The 15,087-nt window shown below is 34.5% G+C and overlaps 1 protein-coding gene across 1 annotated transcript in view; it reads right to left on the bottom strand.

Moving 5' to 3' along the window:
* Positions 1-506: 506 nt before the first annotated feature.
* TM9SF2 (transmembrane 9 superfamily member 2) overlaps positions 507-15,087 on the bottom strand; it is an 80,277-nt gene continuing 65,696 nt past the window's right edge. Inside the window, 5 exon segments of the mRNA XM_043994199.1 lie at positions 507-1,209; positions 3,925-4,096; positions 9,098-9,209; positions 9,788-9,939; positions 11,168-11,327. Coding sequence (XP_043850134.1) covers positions 1,142-1,209; positions 3,925-4,096; positions 9,098-9,209; positions 9,788-9,939; positions 11,168-11,327 — 664 coding nt within the window. The 3' untranslated portion in view covers positions 507-1,141.

Genomic DNA, 15,087 nt, shown 5'->3' with positions numbered 1-15,087 from the left:
TTAGTCAGGTTAATGAAAAAGTATCCCTCCTTAATTTGTGAGAAACAGACTGCATGGGTAGAATCAATCAATCTCTCTCTCTCTCTCTCTCTCTCTCTCTCTCTCTCTCTCTCTCTCTCTCTCTCTCCATATATATATATATATATATTTTAAAAAACCACCAAAAACCAACCACCTAATCCTTACCTGAAACCAGTTAGCATATAAAATCCTCAATGACAATTTAGTCTTAAATAAGACATTAAACACTGGACTTTCAGCAGAGTGCACTGTCTGGATATATGGACAGAACTTCACTGTTACCCAACAGTTAAACATTTTGGATTAATCATGTAGTGCAGAAGATTAAATTTCAATTAGATAAAAAAACAAAGTGCTACATTACCAAAATAGCAAAATTCAATAAAATACTATAAATCATTTCAAAACATTCTTGTCAACTAACTGTATTTGTATTTACAGAACTTCCAAGAATATAATTATAACAGGTAATGATGCAATGAAGACATTTTTACAATATTTATTAAGATAACAAATTTATAAATCCAAAGACTCAGAGGCACATAGTTAAAAGGCCAATACCATGGGAATAATGAAGTCAACATAGAGAAGTAGGAATATATGAACAATTACAACCAGTACAAGATTTGTTTTTTAAAAAAGCCACATCCTAAATAAAATTAACACATCATAGGAGTCATCCTTCAAAATTACCATGATAAAAAGTTATTTCGTTCAAAGAAAAATAATTCTTTCCACCTACTGAGCCTAGAAAATCCTATTTACAATTAACTGTCCTTTATTTTGTAAGCAGTAAGTTGCTTGATACAGCTTCCTCTATTCTGCCATTAGAAGTATTGTAAATATTATAGCTATTGTATTTACAAATGCACATAATATTTAAACTTGCTCTTCATAGAGAACTGAAAATATATTTTAAATCAAATCACAATACAAATGTTTAGTGGAGAACACATTTTGTGGGAACAGGTGTATGGGAAGAGGTGTATTTAGTAACATGTTGTTTCTGAAGGAATACTAGGGCCAATACTTCTGATAAATTCAAGGTATTCACAAAAACAGGTCTTTGTTGATGAAGAATTTAATTTATTTCTGTTTTAACTGGAGCACATTAGCTTCTTCAGTCAACCTTCACCACACTGTATATTTTGGTCACAAACCAAAAGCATGCAAAGAAGCCAATTGTTCCTACAAAAAAAAGAAAAATTTTTCAATAAAAGATTAATAAATGAGAAAAACACAAATCTAAAATGAATGAACAAAGTGTTCACAAAACATTTAGTTGTTACAGATCTATTAGACTTAAAAAATATACTGCCATCTTATTCTGTGCTCTGAGAGCTTGTTTAAAAAAAAAAGTTTTGATAACTGTATTTCAATATAATTGATCCTTTGTAATCCTGTGTATTGTATTTTATTCATTTAAAAAATGTTACTCTGAAAAGAGAGTTAAAGGGGGTCCATGACACAAAAAAGGTTAAGAACCCCTAAATCCGGGGTTCTTTAAAAGAGCTTTTCTTTAATACTAAAAGTTACTTAAAATCCTCTTTGATATTTATTTAACTTTGGTGCCTTTAAGTCACTGTTTGATGATTTGAAATGTAAACTATTGCTCAAATTTCCTAGACACAATCATTTTAATTAATTAATTTGGGGGGAGGGGGAGGCAATTGGGGTTAAGTGACTTGCCCAGGGTCACACAGCTAGTAAGTGTTAAGTGTCTGAGGTCGAATTTGAACTCAGGTCCTCCTGACTCCAGGGCTGGTGCTCTATCTACTGCACCACCTACCTGCCCCTCAACCATTTTAATTTAAAGCAAACTTTTACTGTGGCATGAGAAATTGCTGTTATCATAAAAATTTTCACAATACAGAATTGAAGGGACTCGAGGTTATTCTGCTCCACACGTTATTCTCCCAACTTTTCTGTCATTTGGTCAGTTCAACCTCCCCTTCAACATTTCTAGTGGGATTCTTATGGATGCTTTAAATAGGCCAATTTGAAATTAATATTTAATTGTAAAACAAAATGTATACATTCAACTAAAAGAGGGTATTCTGATTGACCTAAGTTTTCTTAACTATATTGACTATCAATTTTTCAAAAGACAATAAAACATACTTCACTTCAACTATACTAAATATAATCTGCTTTGATGGAAGGATTCCACAGTGTTACCTCAGGTTTGTCATTTTGAACATTAATGAACAGTATATAGTAGATGAATTTCTGTAGATCTTTAATATACAACTATCCACCCAGAACAGTCAACCCACTGAGGTACCCAGAGGAATTATTCTTCTCATCCTCTGCCTTGGGTTACCTACTATATCAGGGCTGTTTAACGGGGAGGAGAAAATTCATGCAGGGAGGGAGTAAATACACATTTATTACACACCTAATATGTACTAGGCTCTATAGTAAGCCCTTTATAAATACCTCATGTGCTTTTCACAACTATTCTGTAAGGTAGGTGCTAGTATTATTCCATCCTGAGATAGTATGTAAGCCAATCACATGTGCTTACAGAAGGGGTTCTTATTCTATGATTGTGTTATGAAGACTTTTAGCAGACTGATCAACTTAGGGACCATTTTCACAATCTATTTTTTTTTAAATGCATGAAATGAAACACATAAGATTACAAAGAAAATAAAATAATATTGAAATAGTTACAAATTTTTTTAAGTGCAAAGGCTACAAGCACATTTCCTTTAAATTAAGTCCAAAAATATCTTTAAGCATTTTAAAAGTTTATTTCCTTATTCAGAAAATATTTACCTATAGCATTATTTGGGTATAAATAATACAAAGCTCTTGCTTTCAAAAAAAGGACCATAAAAGCTATATACAAAAATATAAAAATAGGGACACATACAAATAAACAGGAGAACTAGAACAATATTAAAGATGCCATAAGGCAGTACAAAATGGAGTTCCAAGTGAGTTTCTATAAACAATAATGCCACGTATCCAGCGAGAAGGCAGGGATTTAGGTTACTGATGTTTATATGGGGCATCCTGGCCCTCTATCATGGAGCCAAAATCCCCCTAGTGTTCTCCTTTTCCATAGCAGCACAATGAGTTAACCTGACTGTCATTGTCTTCCTTTCTCTACTGAGCCTAACCTTAGATGACAGCTTTGTAAAAATGTCATTAATTTGGACACATTCTAAAAATAAAATACTTCTCTCACTCTCAATTTTTCTAATTTTAATGATCTGTTTGGTGAGAGCTTTCAGGAGAACGGATGAATTAAAAAGCTTGAGAATCGCTGGTCTGCTTCATTTGCTTTTTATAAAAAGTTTCTGAATTAAGCTAATATCAATGACTGTGAGATTTTAACTTTATGACATCATTCACTATATTGAACACATAAATAGGTGATTAGTAAGTATTTATTGCTGATGAGTAAAGACTGTGATTTTTTCCAGGCTCTGAACACCTCAGGATCCAACAAGGTTATTTCATTTTCTACTTTGCTTAGCTGAATGGGAATCCTAAAAAATCTATTCCTTAACTGGTTCTAACCCCCACCCTCCACTTCCTCCTTCATTTTCAAATGGAGAGAGACTATTCCTTATATCATAAGCTAGAGTTCAATTTCCTCTGCTGAGGTTTATGAAGAATGATTCCCCTAGTGCTGCAAAGTATTTTTGCATTGCCTTCCATAGTAAAGCTATTTCTGAAGAGCTACAGTTATCCCATCCCATATGTCTCTGCTCTACCTGCTTTTCAAGTCTGGTGGATAAACGATTTTGTTGCCGAGTAGAGGGCTTTTGAAAGGCACAGGGATAGTAGGAACATTTAAAGAGTTTTATGGAATTTTACAGAACCCATCTGTACTACTAGCTTCAGAATAAACTGGACAATTCCTGAATTAATGGAGTTTTTAAAAGTTACCTGTGAAAAGGAAGAAGATCAAGACCATTATCATAGTGTAACCAAAGTACAAAATTGTACTGGCCGTTCCTATGATTTGCAGCTTTGAAAAGAAATAGTGTATAGCATATATTAAGAAATAGACTGCAGTGAAGCCACTGGTAAGGAATGAACGCCACTGCCAATGATAATCCTAAGAGGGAAAAAAAAATAAGCCATCAATAATAAGAAACAATTCTTAACTAACAGAATTCCATTCAATAGAAAGAAGAGATAAAATATAGATTGTCCAAATGCCTAAGTTTAGCCTTCAGTTCAATCTGCCAAGCTCTTTTAACAAATTTTATTAATTCCTTTTGTTTACATCACTACCCCATACGCCATCCCTCCAGAACCAAACCCTTCTTGTAACATAGAAAAACCACCAAGAAAGAAACCAAAACCTCAAAACAAAACCAAAACAAATAAACAAACCTCAAAAACAATAATGGCTAGAGTGACAGTGCCTGACAACATATAGAACTTCCTACCCTTAAGCCTACTGTTTTTCTGCTAAAAGGAGGCAGTACTACTTCATATTTTAGGGGCCAAAGACTAAACCCTTTTCTAAAGCTTCTAAGAAAGATAAAATCCCTTTTCCTTCTCTATCTCCTCTTGGTGGCTCATCTCCAGAAAAGAGTTTACAAGGCTGGTAAAATAGGGGGAAAATATTTTTAGTTTTACATTTCGGTAAGAATTAAGTTACTTAGCTACAGTTAAGCCTGCTTTCAGTTCTCATTGAGAGAATTAAGCTAAGTAGGTTTAAAAAACTAATTCACTGATACGAGCTTTTGTTTACTTTTTGTCAGCCATATAGTTTGTAACTAGAACCCTTTTAAAAAAGGTAAAATCAAAAGCCAAATTGATCATAAAAAATCTTATGACCATAATAAATCTTGGCTCTAGAAGGGATTCAATCTCTTGCAAAAAGTGAGGAAGAGGGGCAGCTAGATGGTGCAGTGGATAGAGCACCGGCCCTGGAGTCAGGACTACCTGAGTTCAAATCCGGCCTCAGACACTTAACACTGACTAGCTGTGTGACCCTGGGCAAGTCACTTAACCCCAATTGCCTCACTAAAAAAAAAAAATGAGGAATAGATCATAGAACCTGGCATCTTTCAAATTTAGACTTTAATGGTATGGTATGGAATGGAATGGATTAATTTCTAGTATCAGGAAGGTGTCATCTCTAACAGAAATCATCGAACCAAAACAAATTACAAAGCCAAATATGATACATTTAGAATAATCTATGCTATAACTCCATTCCTTACATTTATTATTATTAGCTAAATCAAATAATGATGGGAAAAGCCATTAGAAATAATTTAGTGAATCTGGTGTCAAATTCTTCCTCTCCCCGCCCCCCAAAATCCTTCCAAATGGACCCAAAACAGATTAGAATGTAACTAGGAAATGTTTAATAAAATAAACAACATTATACTGCAACAAAGATAATGCTAATTTGTAGTTTTTTGTTTGTTTTTGGTTTTTTGTGGGGCAATGAGGGTTAAGTGACTTGCCCGGGGTCACACAGCTAGTAAGTGTCAAGTGTCTGAGGCTGAATTTGAACTCAGGTACTCCTGAATCCAGGGCCGTAGCTCTATCCACTGTGCCACCTAGCTGCCCTTTAATTTGTAGTTTTTAAAGTCACTATGCAGCCCACAGGAATCTGTTTCTATTTGAGTTTGACACCACAGTAATAAATGATGCTAAGAGTCTTTAAAAGGAAATTTCTAATGTACTTCTTGATCAGTCTGAAGTAAAATTATCTAAACATTTCTCTTAGGGCATTATATTTAAATCTTTATTTTTAAAAATTATTTTATCAGGAAAGAAGGTCCTTTTCTTCAGTGCAAATGGAACAAAAACTTTAACAAGGAAATAGTATTCAAAAAGTAAAAATTTTGATCTTTAAATATGAATTTTTCAAAATTAGTTTTAAATACTATAGAACTCACCCAAAGCTCCTTAAGTATAGTGCTATGCAAATTAATTGGGGCAAGCAATAATTCTGATGTTATTTTATTTTGTGACAGCAGATGTCATGATTCTATAGCCCAGGCCTTACAGCCATCATCCAGGGAAGCAGCTTTTGAGGAGGAACCAGATACCTCCCACCAACTGCCACACACAGGACATGTTAACCAGTCTTGCTAAAGCAAAAAGGCACCCAAGGGAGAGACAGGAGGCAGCATGTATCAGCAAAGTTCATCCACTACCATCACTTTGATCACCATCTCTCTTTACACCCTAATGGAGACAGTGCAGGACTCTAAACCCACATTCCTTGGGAACAGAAATGTTTGCAGCCCAGTACATGTAGCCACCATCTTTCAAAGCATCATCCCCATGTAGCTACAGCCTGGTACCTACTCCTATACGGGTTATAGTCACAGCTAATAAAGACCCATAAATAAAAGTTCTTGCCACTAAAGTCCTCAAATAATTCAACATCAGAAACTGATGGGGTTTTTTTGTTTCTTTCTTTTTTTTTTTTAAGTAAAATGACATTAAGGAAAAGGCATTACTATCTGCTTTGCAACCCCACCCTAAAGACCATGGGACTCTCTTCCATCTGACTTGTGGCTAAAACCTTCCCTATGTGTTGTCTCCCCCTATAGAATAGGAGCTCCTTGAGAAAAGGGACTGCCTGACTTTTCTATTTGTATCCATAGTGCTTTGCACACAGTGAGTGCTTAATAAAAGTTACATCAATTCATTCATGTGGGTGTGATTCTGAATGAATGAACTTAACCAGATGAAACTGGATTAAGGCTGGTTTGCCCACCTTTAGTTAGTTCTCTGCTTATTAAAGTGCTACATTTCATGCCATATGTGTTTCATTGTTCTTTTTCATTCTAAGGTTTTTAAGAAATGAAATCTGAAAAATTTATAATTCTAAAACACCATGTCAATGACTAATAGAGATTATGTAGCAGCTGTTGGTGTGGGGAAGTCAAGAATTTCAAGATTATTTGATTCCATAATGAATCAAGATCAGCTATACAGTGTGGAGTGTGATTGAAAATAAATAAAAAGGGACAGCTAGGTGGCATAGTGGATAAAGCACCGGCCCTGGATTCAGAAAGACCCGAGTTCAAATCTTGGCCTCAGACACTTGACACTTACTAGCTGTGTGACCTTGGGCAAGTCACTTAACCCCCATTGCCCCTCAAAAAAAAAAAAAAAAAAAAGAAAATAAATAAAAAAACAACAACAATGCCAAGAACTGACAAACTACTGCTTCAAAACAGTCTAATCAATCCTTGTAAAAGAAGCAAATGTTCAGAGCACCTGACAGCTAGAGGAATTGTCATTCATTCCTCTAGTATGTTACGGGTTTCTTAAAGTTGGAAGAATAGGAAAGAGATAGTTTTAAAAAATCTGCTAACCTTTACTATGAAGAAAAAATGCTTGTTATGGGCAAGACTAACAATGCTGATGTTGGGTAAAAAGTAATGTTTTACTAATGAAACACTTTTTCTTTCAAAGCTACACCAGAACCACTGTCCTCAGTCCAGATGAGCCCAAAGATATAGCTATCTTCATTCAATTCTAAAAATGTTTTGGGGATTTTTTTTTTTAAACCTCCAAGTGGGCCTGGAATGCTTGTCTCCATTGAAAGAACTGATATAAAAAATATACTGATAGGCTGAGAAATAGAATTGTTCCATAATTTAAATGGAGATAGGATACTACAAGAGGACCTCGTATATTACATCATATCACACTCCATTAACAATTATGAAATTAGGGGCAACTAGGTGGCGCAGTGGATAGAGAACCATCCCTGGAGTCAGGAGTACCTGAGTTCAAATACGGCCTCAGACACTTAACACTTACTAGCTGTGTGACCCTGGGCAAATCACTTAACCCCAATTGCTTCACTAAAAACTTAAAAAAAAAACAAAAAAAAACAAAAACAAACAAAAAAAAAACAATTATGAAATTAACCCAAGAGATGGATCAAAATATACTTCAATGGACTGTGAACTTCATGGTGATGATGATGGTGGTAATAGCTAGCACAGAGCTTTAAGCCTGGTAAAAACACTTTACATAATTATTATATTAGCCTCACAAGAAGTCTAGGGATGAAGTGAGGTAGGTGCCATTATTATTGCCATTTAACAGATAAAGAAATGGAGACAGACTGAGGCAAAAATGATTTGCCCAGAGATCAAGAGCTATTAAGTGTTTGTGGCAGGATTTGAACTCAGGTCTTCTCTTTATGATCAGTGTTTTATTCATTGTGCTATGCAGCTACCTCTTGCCTAATTTAAAGACCTCTGAAAATCTATGGGCTATAATCAAGGATTAATGTTGGAAAATGGACTCGTTCAAAAGTACACCTAAGAACAAACATAATAAAAGTGTGGTTTAATAAAGAAAAAAAATTTAAACTTGTCAAATCTTGTGAACTCAATGTCAAATCATGCAAATGAAGTAGCAAAAAGACATGCAGCTTAGCAAAAGTTTTTAAAGGATGCAAAAATATGTAGGTTTTATATTTTGCCGATAACTATTTTAATTTGTCCCTGGTAATTTGTATAACACTGTGACTTTTTTTTTCTGCTTTTTTTTTTTTGGTGAGGCAATTGGGGTTAAGTGACTTGCCCAGGGTCACACAGCTAGTTAGTCTTAAGTATCTGAAGTCGGATTTGAACTCAGGTACTCCTGAATCCAGGGCTGGTGCTCTATCCACTGTACCATCCAGCTGCCCCAACACTGTGACTTTTAAATTTAGTAATAATTATTTTGTGTAATTTCAAAATAGTCTAAGGTTATTAGATCTGTCATGAAGATATTATCAAATTTTTTACTGGTGGACAAAACCTAAGAAACTCAAATACAGCTACTTTACTGTCAAGTTTCATTGCAAGTCTACTTGTTACATTTTTAAAAATCCTTAATGTTAAGAGCTAATGAAACCTATTAAATTAGAAGGTTATATATATATTTTTAGAAGGTTATATTTTAATTGTTGATTTAATTGTCTTACGAGGCTCTTCCTAAGGAAATTTTAAAGTCTAACGCTGGAACATATACAGGTCAATAAGATGAACTTAATTGGAGCATACAATGGAATTTTTATAATACAATTATACATATTGTTTAAAAGTAGTCATAGCTTAAGATTATTAATACATACCTCGGCACACAGATGGAAATAGCAAAGTAATATAGTTGCCTCAGAACATGTAATAACCAAAATGATAAACACCAGAAATAGGAAGCCAAACATGTAATACATCTGATGAGACCTAAAATGATAAAATGTCATTTTGAAATTAAAATAATTTGTCTCCATTAAAAAAAATGTCATGTTAACTATTCCTTTCTTAAAGTATATAAAAAGTGTGCCTTAACTTTGAAACCAGTCTAACAAGTCAAAAGTAGTACAAAGTTCTAATAAGACTGAAGAGAGCAAGGAAGTGGAAAATATTGCACTTTCATTTACCTAGGACCTTAAACATCTACTCAATCTAGAATACATAACTAACTTTGTGTTTCTTTTACTTTTGGCATTTCTTAAATTTCATTTTCAATAGCAATTGTACCAATGCAATTGATCATACAATGATCATAATAAAGGAGATCAGTTGCATATGGTAATTCAAGGAATATCAGATGTATGGAACAAGAAATCAATAGCTTTAGAACTTTCTTCTGCAAGGAAATGGTCAAATGACCTTTTCACAATTAAAGATTTCTTATTACAGAGTAAATGCTCACATTCGTTAGATCCAGAACAGGATAATGTATCAATCATATAGAAAAAACAGAAAAGTTATTATCACATGTAATATTTCTGGGAATAAGGCCTTTGTAGTTAGCTTACCAAATACTATTCAGAATAAAGAAAAGTTGTATAAAGATGCACCCAAAGGGCAAAATTCCTCCCATAATAATGCCAGGTAATGGTTTTGTGTAAAATGATTGTTCAGGAATCTGACGAGGAATCTGATTGGTACGGACTGGGTGTTCAATGGCCTTTAAGGAAAGAGGAAAAGAATAATTACATATCCATTTAAAAGATTCTCTGTACTAGACTATTTGCCAGCTTTTTCCTCAGCTTCCATGCTGACACTAATGGTAAGAGAAGTCTACTTAAGTCATCAAACTGAAATTTGTATTTAAAAGCAATGAACTGGAGACCACTAAGTGCTATATTCAGATTTGGCCTATTGAATTAAGTCACCACTGTTTCCAGCAGCTAGCCACTGACTAATGGCTTTAGACAAAGTAAGAAACACACAGAAGTAGATAATGCAGTACTGTGCAAATAGTAGTTAATAACAAGGTACAGTTCGAGTTTTCTTTTTAATCATATACTTATTACATGAAAAAAATCAACTGGTACTGAAAACTTTGTCAATGTATTTTTTTTTATTTGGAGGTGGAATACTGTCACTTTTACTAAAATTGCTCATTTTATTAAGAACACAGTGAATACAATGAGGCTGTATGAAGCTTTATGACCATGGGCTACTGATGATACTATCAATTATTGCCCCTTTCACAACACAGTACATGATACCATGAAAACAAATGAAATTAAAAAGGACCTAAACATATTCATTTATGACTTGAGAAGTTCATTTTTTTCTCTAGAGGGTTTCAGAAACACAACCTGTAATTTTAGTTCAAGATAGTGATGCCAAATTAACATGGTTTAACAAATGTTTTGAATATTGTCACTTTTATTTCATTTGTTGTTGGATGAATAGGTTAAAGGAAATTTAACATAAATTTTAATATACGTACATATACATACATAAATAGTAACTTCATTCTTTCCTACCATACAAATGGACAATATTTTTGAGGATATAATTTTGCAATTTGGAATGCTTGTTCAATATATGAATCACTATGATTTGGAAATAAACTTATTTTTAAGGAAAATGCACCTTTATGGTCATAAACTATTCCCTCTATGAAAAAAGTTCTCAGTATGTAAAGTGGTCAGAGTAGTAAAAAAGACTCCCTAATTCTCACACACAAACCAGTACATGCCTTTATGGACTTATACTTAGCGGAGAGTGGGAGCAACTATCTGAAAAATATTGATATTCTACTTTTTTCCAAGAAAAAAACAACACCTCCTCCCCCTGGTTTGTAGATGAATACACTAATAATTAAACAACTTCATGAAAACCTGATAATACATGAATATAAATTTCCACTGTTTATTATACATAATTGTCTATGAACTCACATTTTTCTTGAAACCAAAGTAGGCACCAATAAATGTCAGTGGCACTGATATGCAAAACCAAAGGGCCAATATGGCAACCAAAGTTCCAAAGGGAATAGCTGCTGAAGATCCTTCTCCCCACAGAATCAGGTTCATAATAAAGAAATCAGCAAATACGATCCTGAAAAACACAACAGTCTTTTTGACACAAAACCACTATATAAACAATTCATAGTTTAAACAGCTGAACCTTATCATAACTATTGTAAGAAAATATCAAATGAAGAAGTCAAAACAAACTTTGTTTACTGAGAATCTTCTGGGAATGTTCTAAATAATTCTATATATTTTATTTAATATTTTTATGGAAATATTTCTAAGATGCTATGTGCTTCCTTTTCCTAAACAATAAAATAACAACATGCTTTCCCTGTCTTATATTATATGTATATGTGAATATACAAACACACATGCAGAAAATTTTTAGTTTTGCTGATGATAAATGATCACTACCATGAAAAAAAAAGATACTACTATGTGTAGTAGATATGTTAGGTATGAAAAGAAAAAAATTTTGTTTTTGTCATTTGCCTCTTTCTCAAGAGTGGAGTTGATGTGCACCTCCACCTCCATTCTTCCTTTGGCGTGTAAAGTATTTGCCTGCCTACAATATTGACTACTGAATCAAAGATCTGAGCGGTCTTGTTGTCCCAAGTGGTTTTCCTGCCTTCCAGAAAATCATCTTCAAGGTAGCTGCTCAGTGTTCTTTGACTTGTCAGCATTTTTCAAAACAGTGTATGTTCTTTCTGTATTGCCTGAATGATAAACTGACTGTGGGCAATTCCTTGTCAGCTTGCACATGCTCTTCTTTGCAGGGAATGAAGGAAGCGCCTCATCATTTCAAGGGTTAGTGCCAAGTATGTTTTGGAACAAGCCTACTACAAAGCCTTATAATTTATTATCCTCACATATACTAGGCCACAATTTTCTACACAACTTACACAAAAAGTTAAGAATGCTTGACTTTGAACAAATTCCAGATACGAGAAATCTCAAAAATATTTTCTTTATGATGCTATAGAAAAGTCCTTTAGAGTCAATGAATGGTAAATCAACATGCTCATGGAAGCTTTTCTCTAGCAGCATTTGATATTCTAAACAACCTGTCCTAAAATGTGTGAACATGAGAGCAAGAAAATGGTAAAAATATTCATGGAGACTTCCTGGGGAGGAACTCCTCAATTTTCTAAAAACAGTAACAATAATCATAAACCTTACATTTCTATAATGGTAAAATAATTTCCAATGGACATTTAGATACAGTATTTCATTCACTTATCACAACTACTTTGTATAGTAGGCTGAGCAGGTATGATTATCATCATTTTATAGATGAGGGAACTGAGGCTTATAAAATTTTAGCCATTTGCCAATACAGTTAGTAAGTGTTACAACTGGAATTGAAACATAGGTCTTCTGAATTCTAGCTCAATATTCTCTTTATTATTCCATACTACCTACTTACCTTTTTTCTAGCAACAGGGTAGCTTTGCTATCTTCACGCAAGCAAATGTGTATCATAATCAGTAGATTCTGAAATTATATTTCTATGAGTCTACTGAAAAAATACAGACTAGTTGGAAAAATGTTTGTATGCATTATTAGCTTAATTATAGAAGGAACAGGTAATGCTGTTAAACCATCTGCAAACACATTAGAGGGAATCAGGGAGGTGAGGCAGGAGATGGGGAGGCACTGATCTGTGATTTTATTGAGGTAGGAAACTTCAGATGAGGATACTTCTTCCACTCGTCTCAGAGACTTGCTTAGGACAATGAATGGTTAACAGACTTGCCCATGGGCACAAAGCTAGCACAATTTCAGAGCCAGGGCTTGAGCATCCAGATCTGTCCGACTCCAAGGCCAACTTTAGTATGCCAGGCTGACTTCCTAAAATGAAGCTAAGAGTCACTCAAGTGTTTATTTGCAATAGCCTTACTTTGTTTAAATCTGGGGGCCTAAATTTGAGTCCTGGTTCCTAATTTTACTAGCTATATAACCAGAGACAAATTATTAACACAAGGGCCAGTTTCCTTTATCTGTAAAATGAAGAGAATATGTATATTATCTACTGGGAAGGGTTGTTGGGAGTAAAGTGCTTTATAAACTTTAAAGCACTATATAGACATGAGTATTAATATTTTTATTCTTCATTAATTAGTTAACAAGGCCTAAGTTGGCAAGCAGTGCCAAAAGAGCCCAGTTTCACCAGCTTTTTAAAGGTGCTCAGAGGATAAATTGTAGCCAGGGAAATTTTTTTCTCTTCAAAACAAAACAAAACCAAAACCAAAAAGTAACTCTACATTTTTCTTATAGTGTTACTTTTTTAAACCAGGCTGAAAAATCTGCATCAAGGTAGAATACTAAAATGCCACTTCAGAAAATACACATAACTTATTCAATTGTGGAAAAGCTCATAAATTCTTTTGTCATTCAATTAGCAACAGGCCAGAGATCTCTTCACTGAGAATCAGTAATACTATACCAAAAGATAAATGCTCTAATTTACATAGGGGCTTAGTACAGCTCAGCACCACAGTTTAAGATGACTCTTTTAATTTGAACAACTACCTTTATGAACCTTACTATCATGGAAGGCAGATCACGCAATAATAAAAACTCCATGGATATTTTATCGGGTTCATCCACTTCAACTCATGTATAAATGTCCATTTTCTTCTAAGGAAGCACAACTTCCTTATACTTCTGTGCTTTTGTCTTTTACTAAAATGTGGAGTCTATGTCATGAGATGGTTTCTCCAATGCTGTGAAAACTCTATCCTGTCACTGGCCCATACTAGATGTAGATGTGTGTGCTAGATGTAGGGGTTCTCTGTATTACGGTAAAATGAATGACACCTCTTCCCCAATAACCAACTGCTTCAATATACAAGCTGGTCTGCTGCCGGCAAGACAAGCTGATATCCTTATGGGCTGAGTTACAGAAGGCTAGCTGTTTGTCTCGCTCCCTGTATCCCATCGTACATAGCGCTAGAGATTTCTTATCTATGCCTTTGCCTTCTAGGGCTTATTTAAGTACTGCTAACTGCATTCCCACATACTGTACAACTATTCAATTCTTTGTCTCTGTCGCTGGCTTTTTTCTTTTAGATTGTCTGGAGCTAGCTATCCTGGTTAACTGCTTGTGATCTCTACCACTGCAGCCACCTCTCACATAATAGGTGCTCAATAAGTGACTGTAGCATTGATTCCCTCTTCTCTGCTTTTTTTTTTCTTTCTTATCTCTTCTAAGATCTCCTGTGGTCTCTCCTGGACTTCTCAGTCTTCAGGAGAAAAGGCTGGTCCAGGCTTTTACAAACACTGCTGGCCAATCAACCTGCTCCTTTCCTTCTGGTAAGGGAAGAGTCAATCACAGCCCATTAGACACAATCTTTAGCTCATCTTGGGTATTTTCATTGTTTCTGGGAGCCTGGAAGTTTTTGCTTTTCTGCTCAAGCCTTGTTTCCCCTTTACTTCTAGGATCTGGGCTATGCTGGCTTTCGGAGGTTTTACTAGTCTTTATTCCTTGATCTAACAGTACTGGATTATCAGGAGTTAATAGTCTTACTTAGCATGTACAAATGCATGTTTATCTCAACTATCTTCAAGATGGAAGTCTTTATTATAATTAAGCTGAAAATTTTTAAGAAAAGAAAACAATTCTTCCAGCTAAAGCTTGCTGCTAAACTAGAAGTACTTCACCTTTTCAAAGACAAAAAGTAAATGTCACGAAGGCATCCAAAAAATAGTTCTTGAACAAGCTTCGGTTTGGGACTTAGCAACCTCTATCACAAAGCAGAAATTATCAAAACTATTTGTTACTGGTTGAAAAATAGAAGTTGATCCAGAAGCATATGAACATAGTACACTGTTGACAAACC

The sequence above is a fragment of the Dromiciops gliroides genome, chromosome 3 (genome assembly GCF_019393635.1).
Source record: "Dromiciops gliroides isolate mDroGli1 chromosome 3, mDroGli1.pri, whole genome shotgun sequence".
Taxonomy (NCBI): domain Eukaryota; kingdom Metazoa; phylum Chordata; class Mammalia; order Microbiotheria; family Microbiotheriidae; genus Dromiciops; species Dromiciops gliroides.
This window is presented reverse-complemented; position numbering and strand designations above follow the sequence as displayed.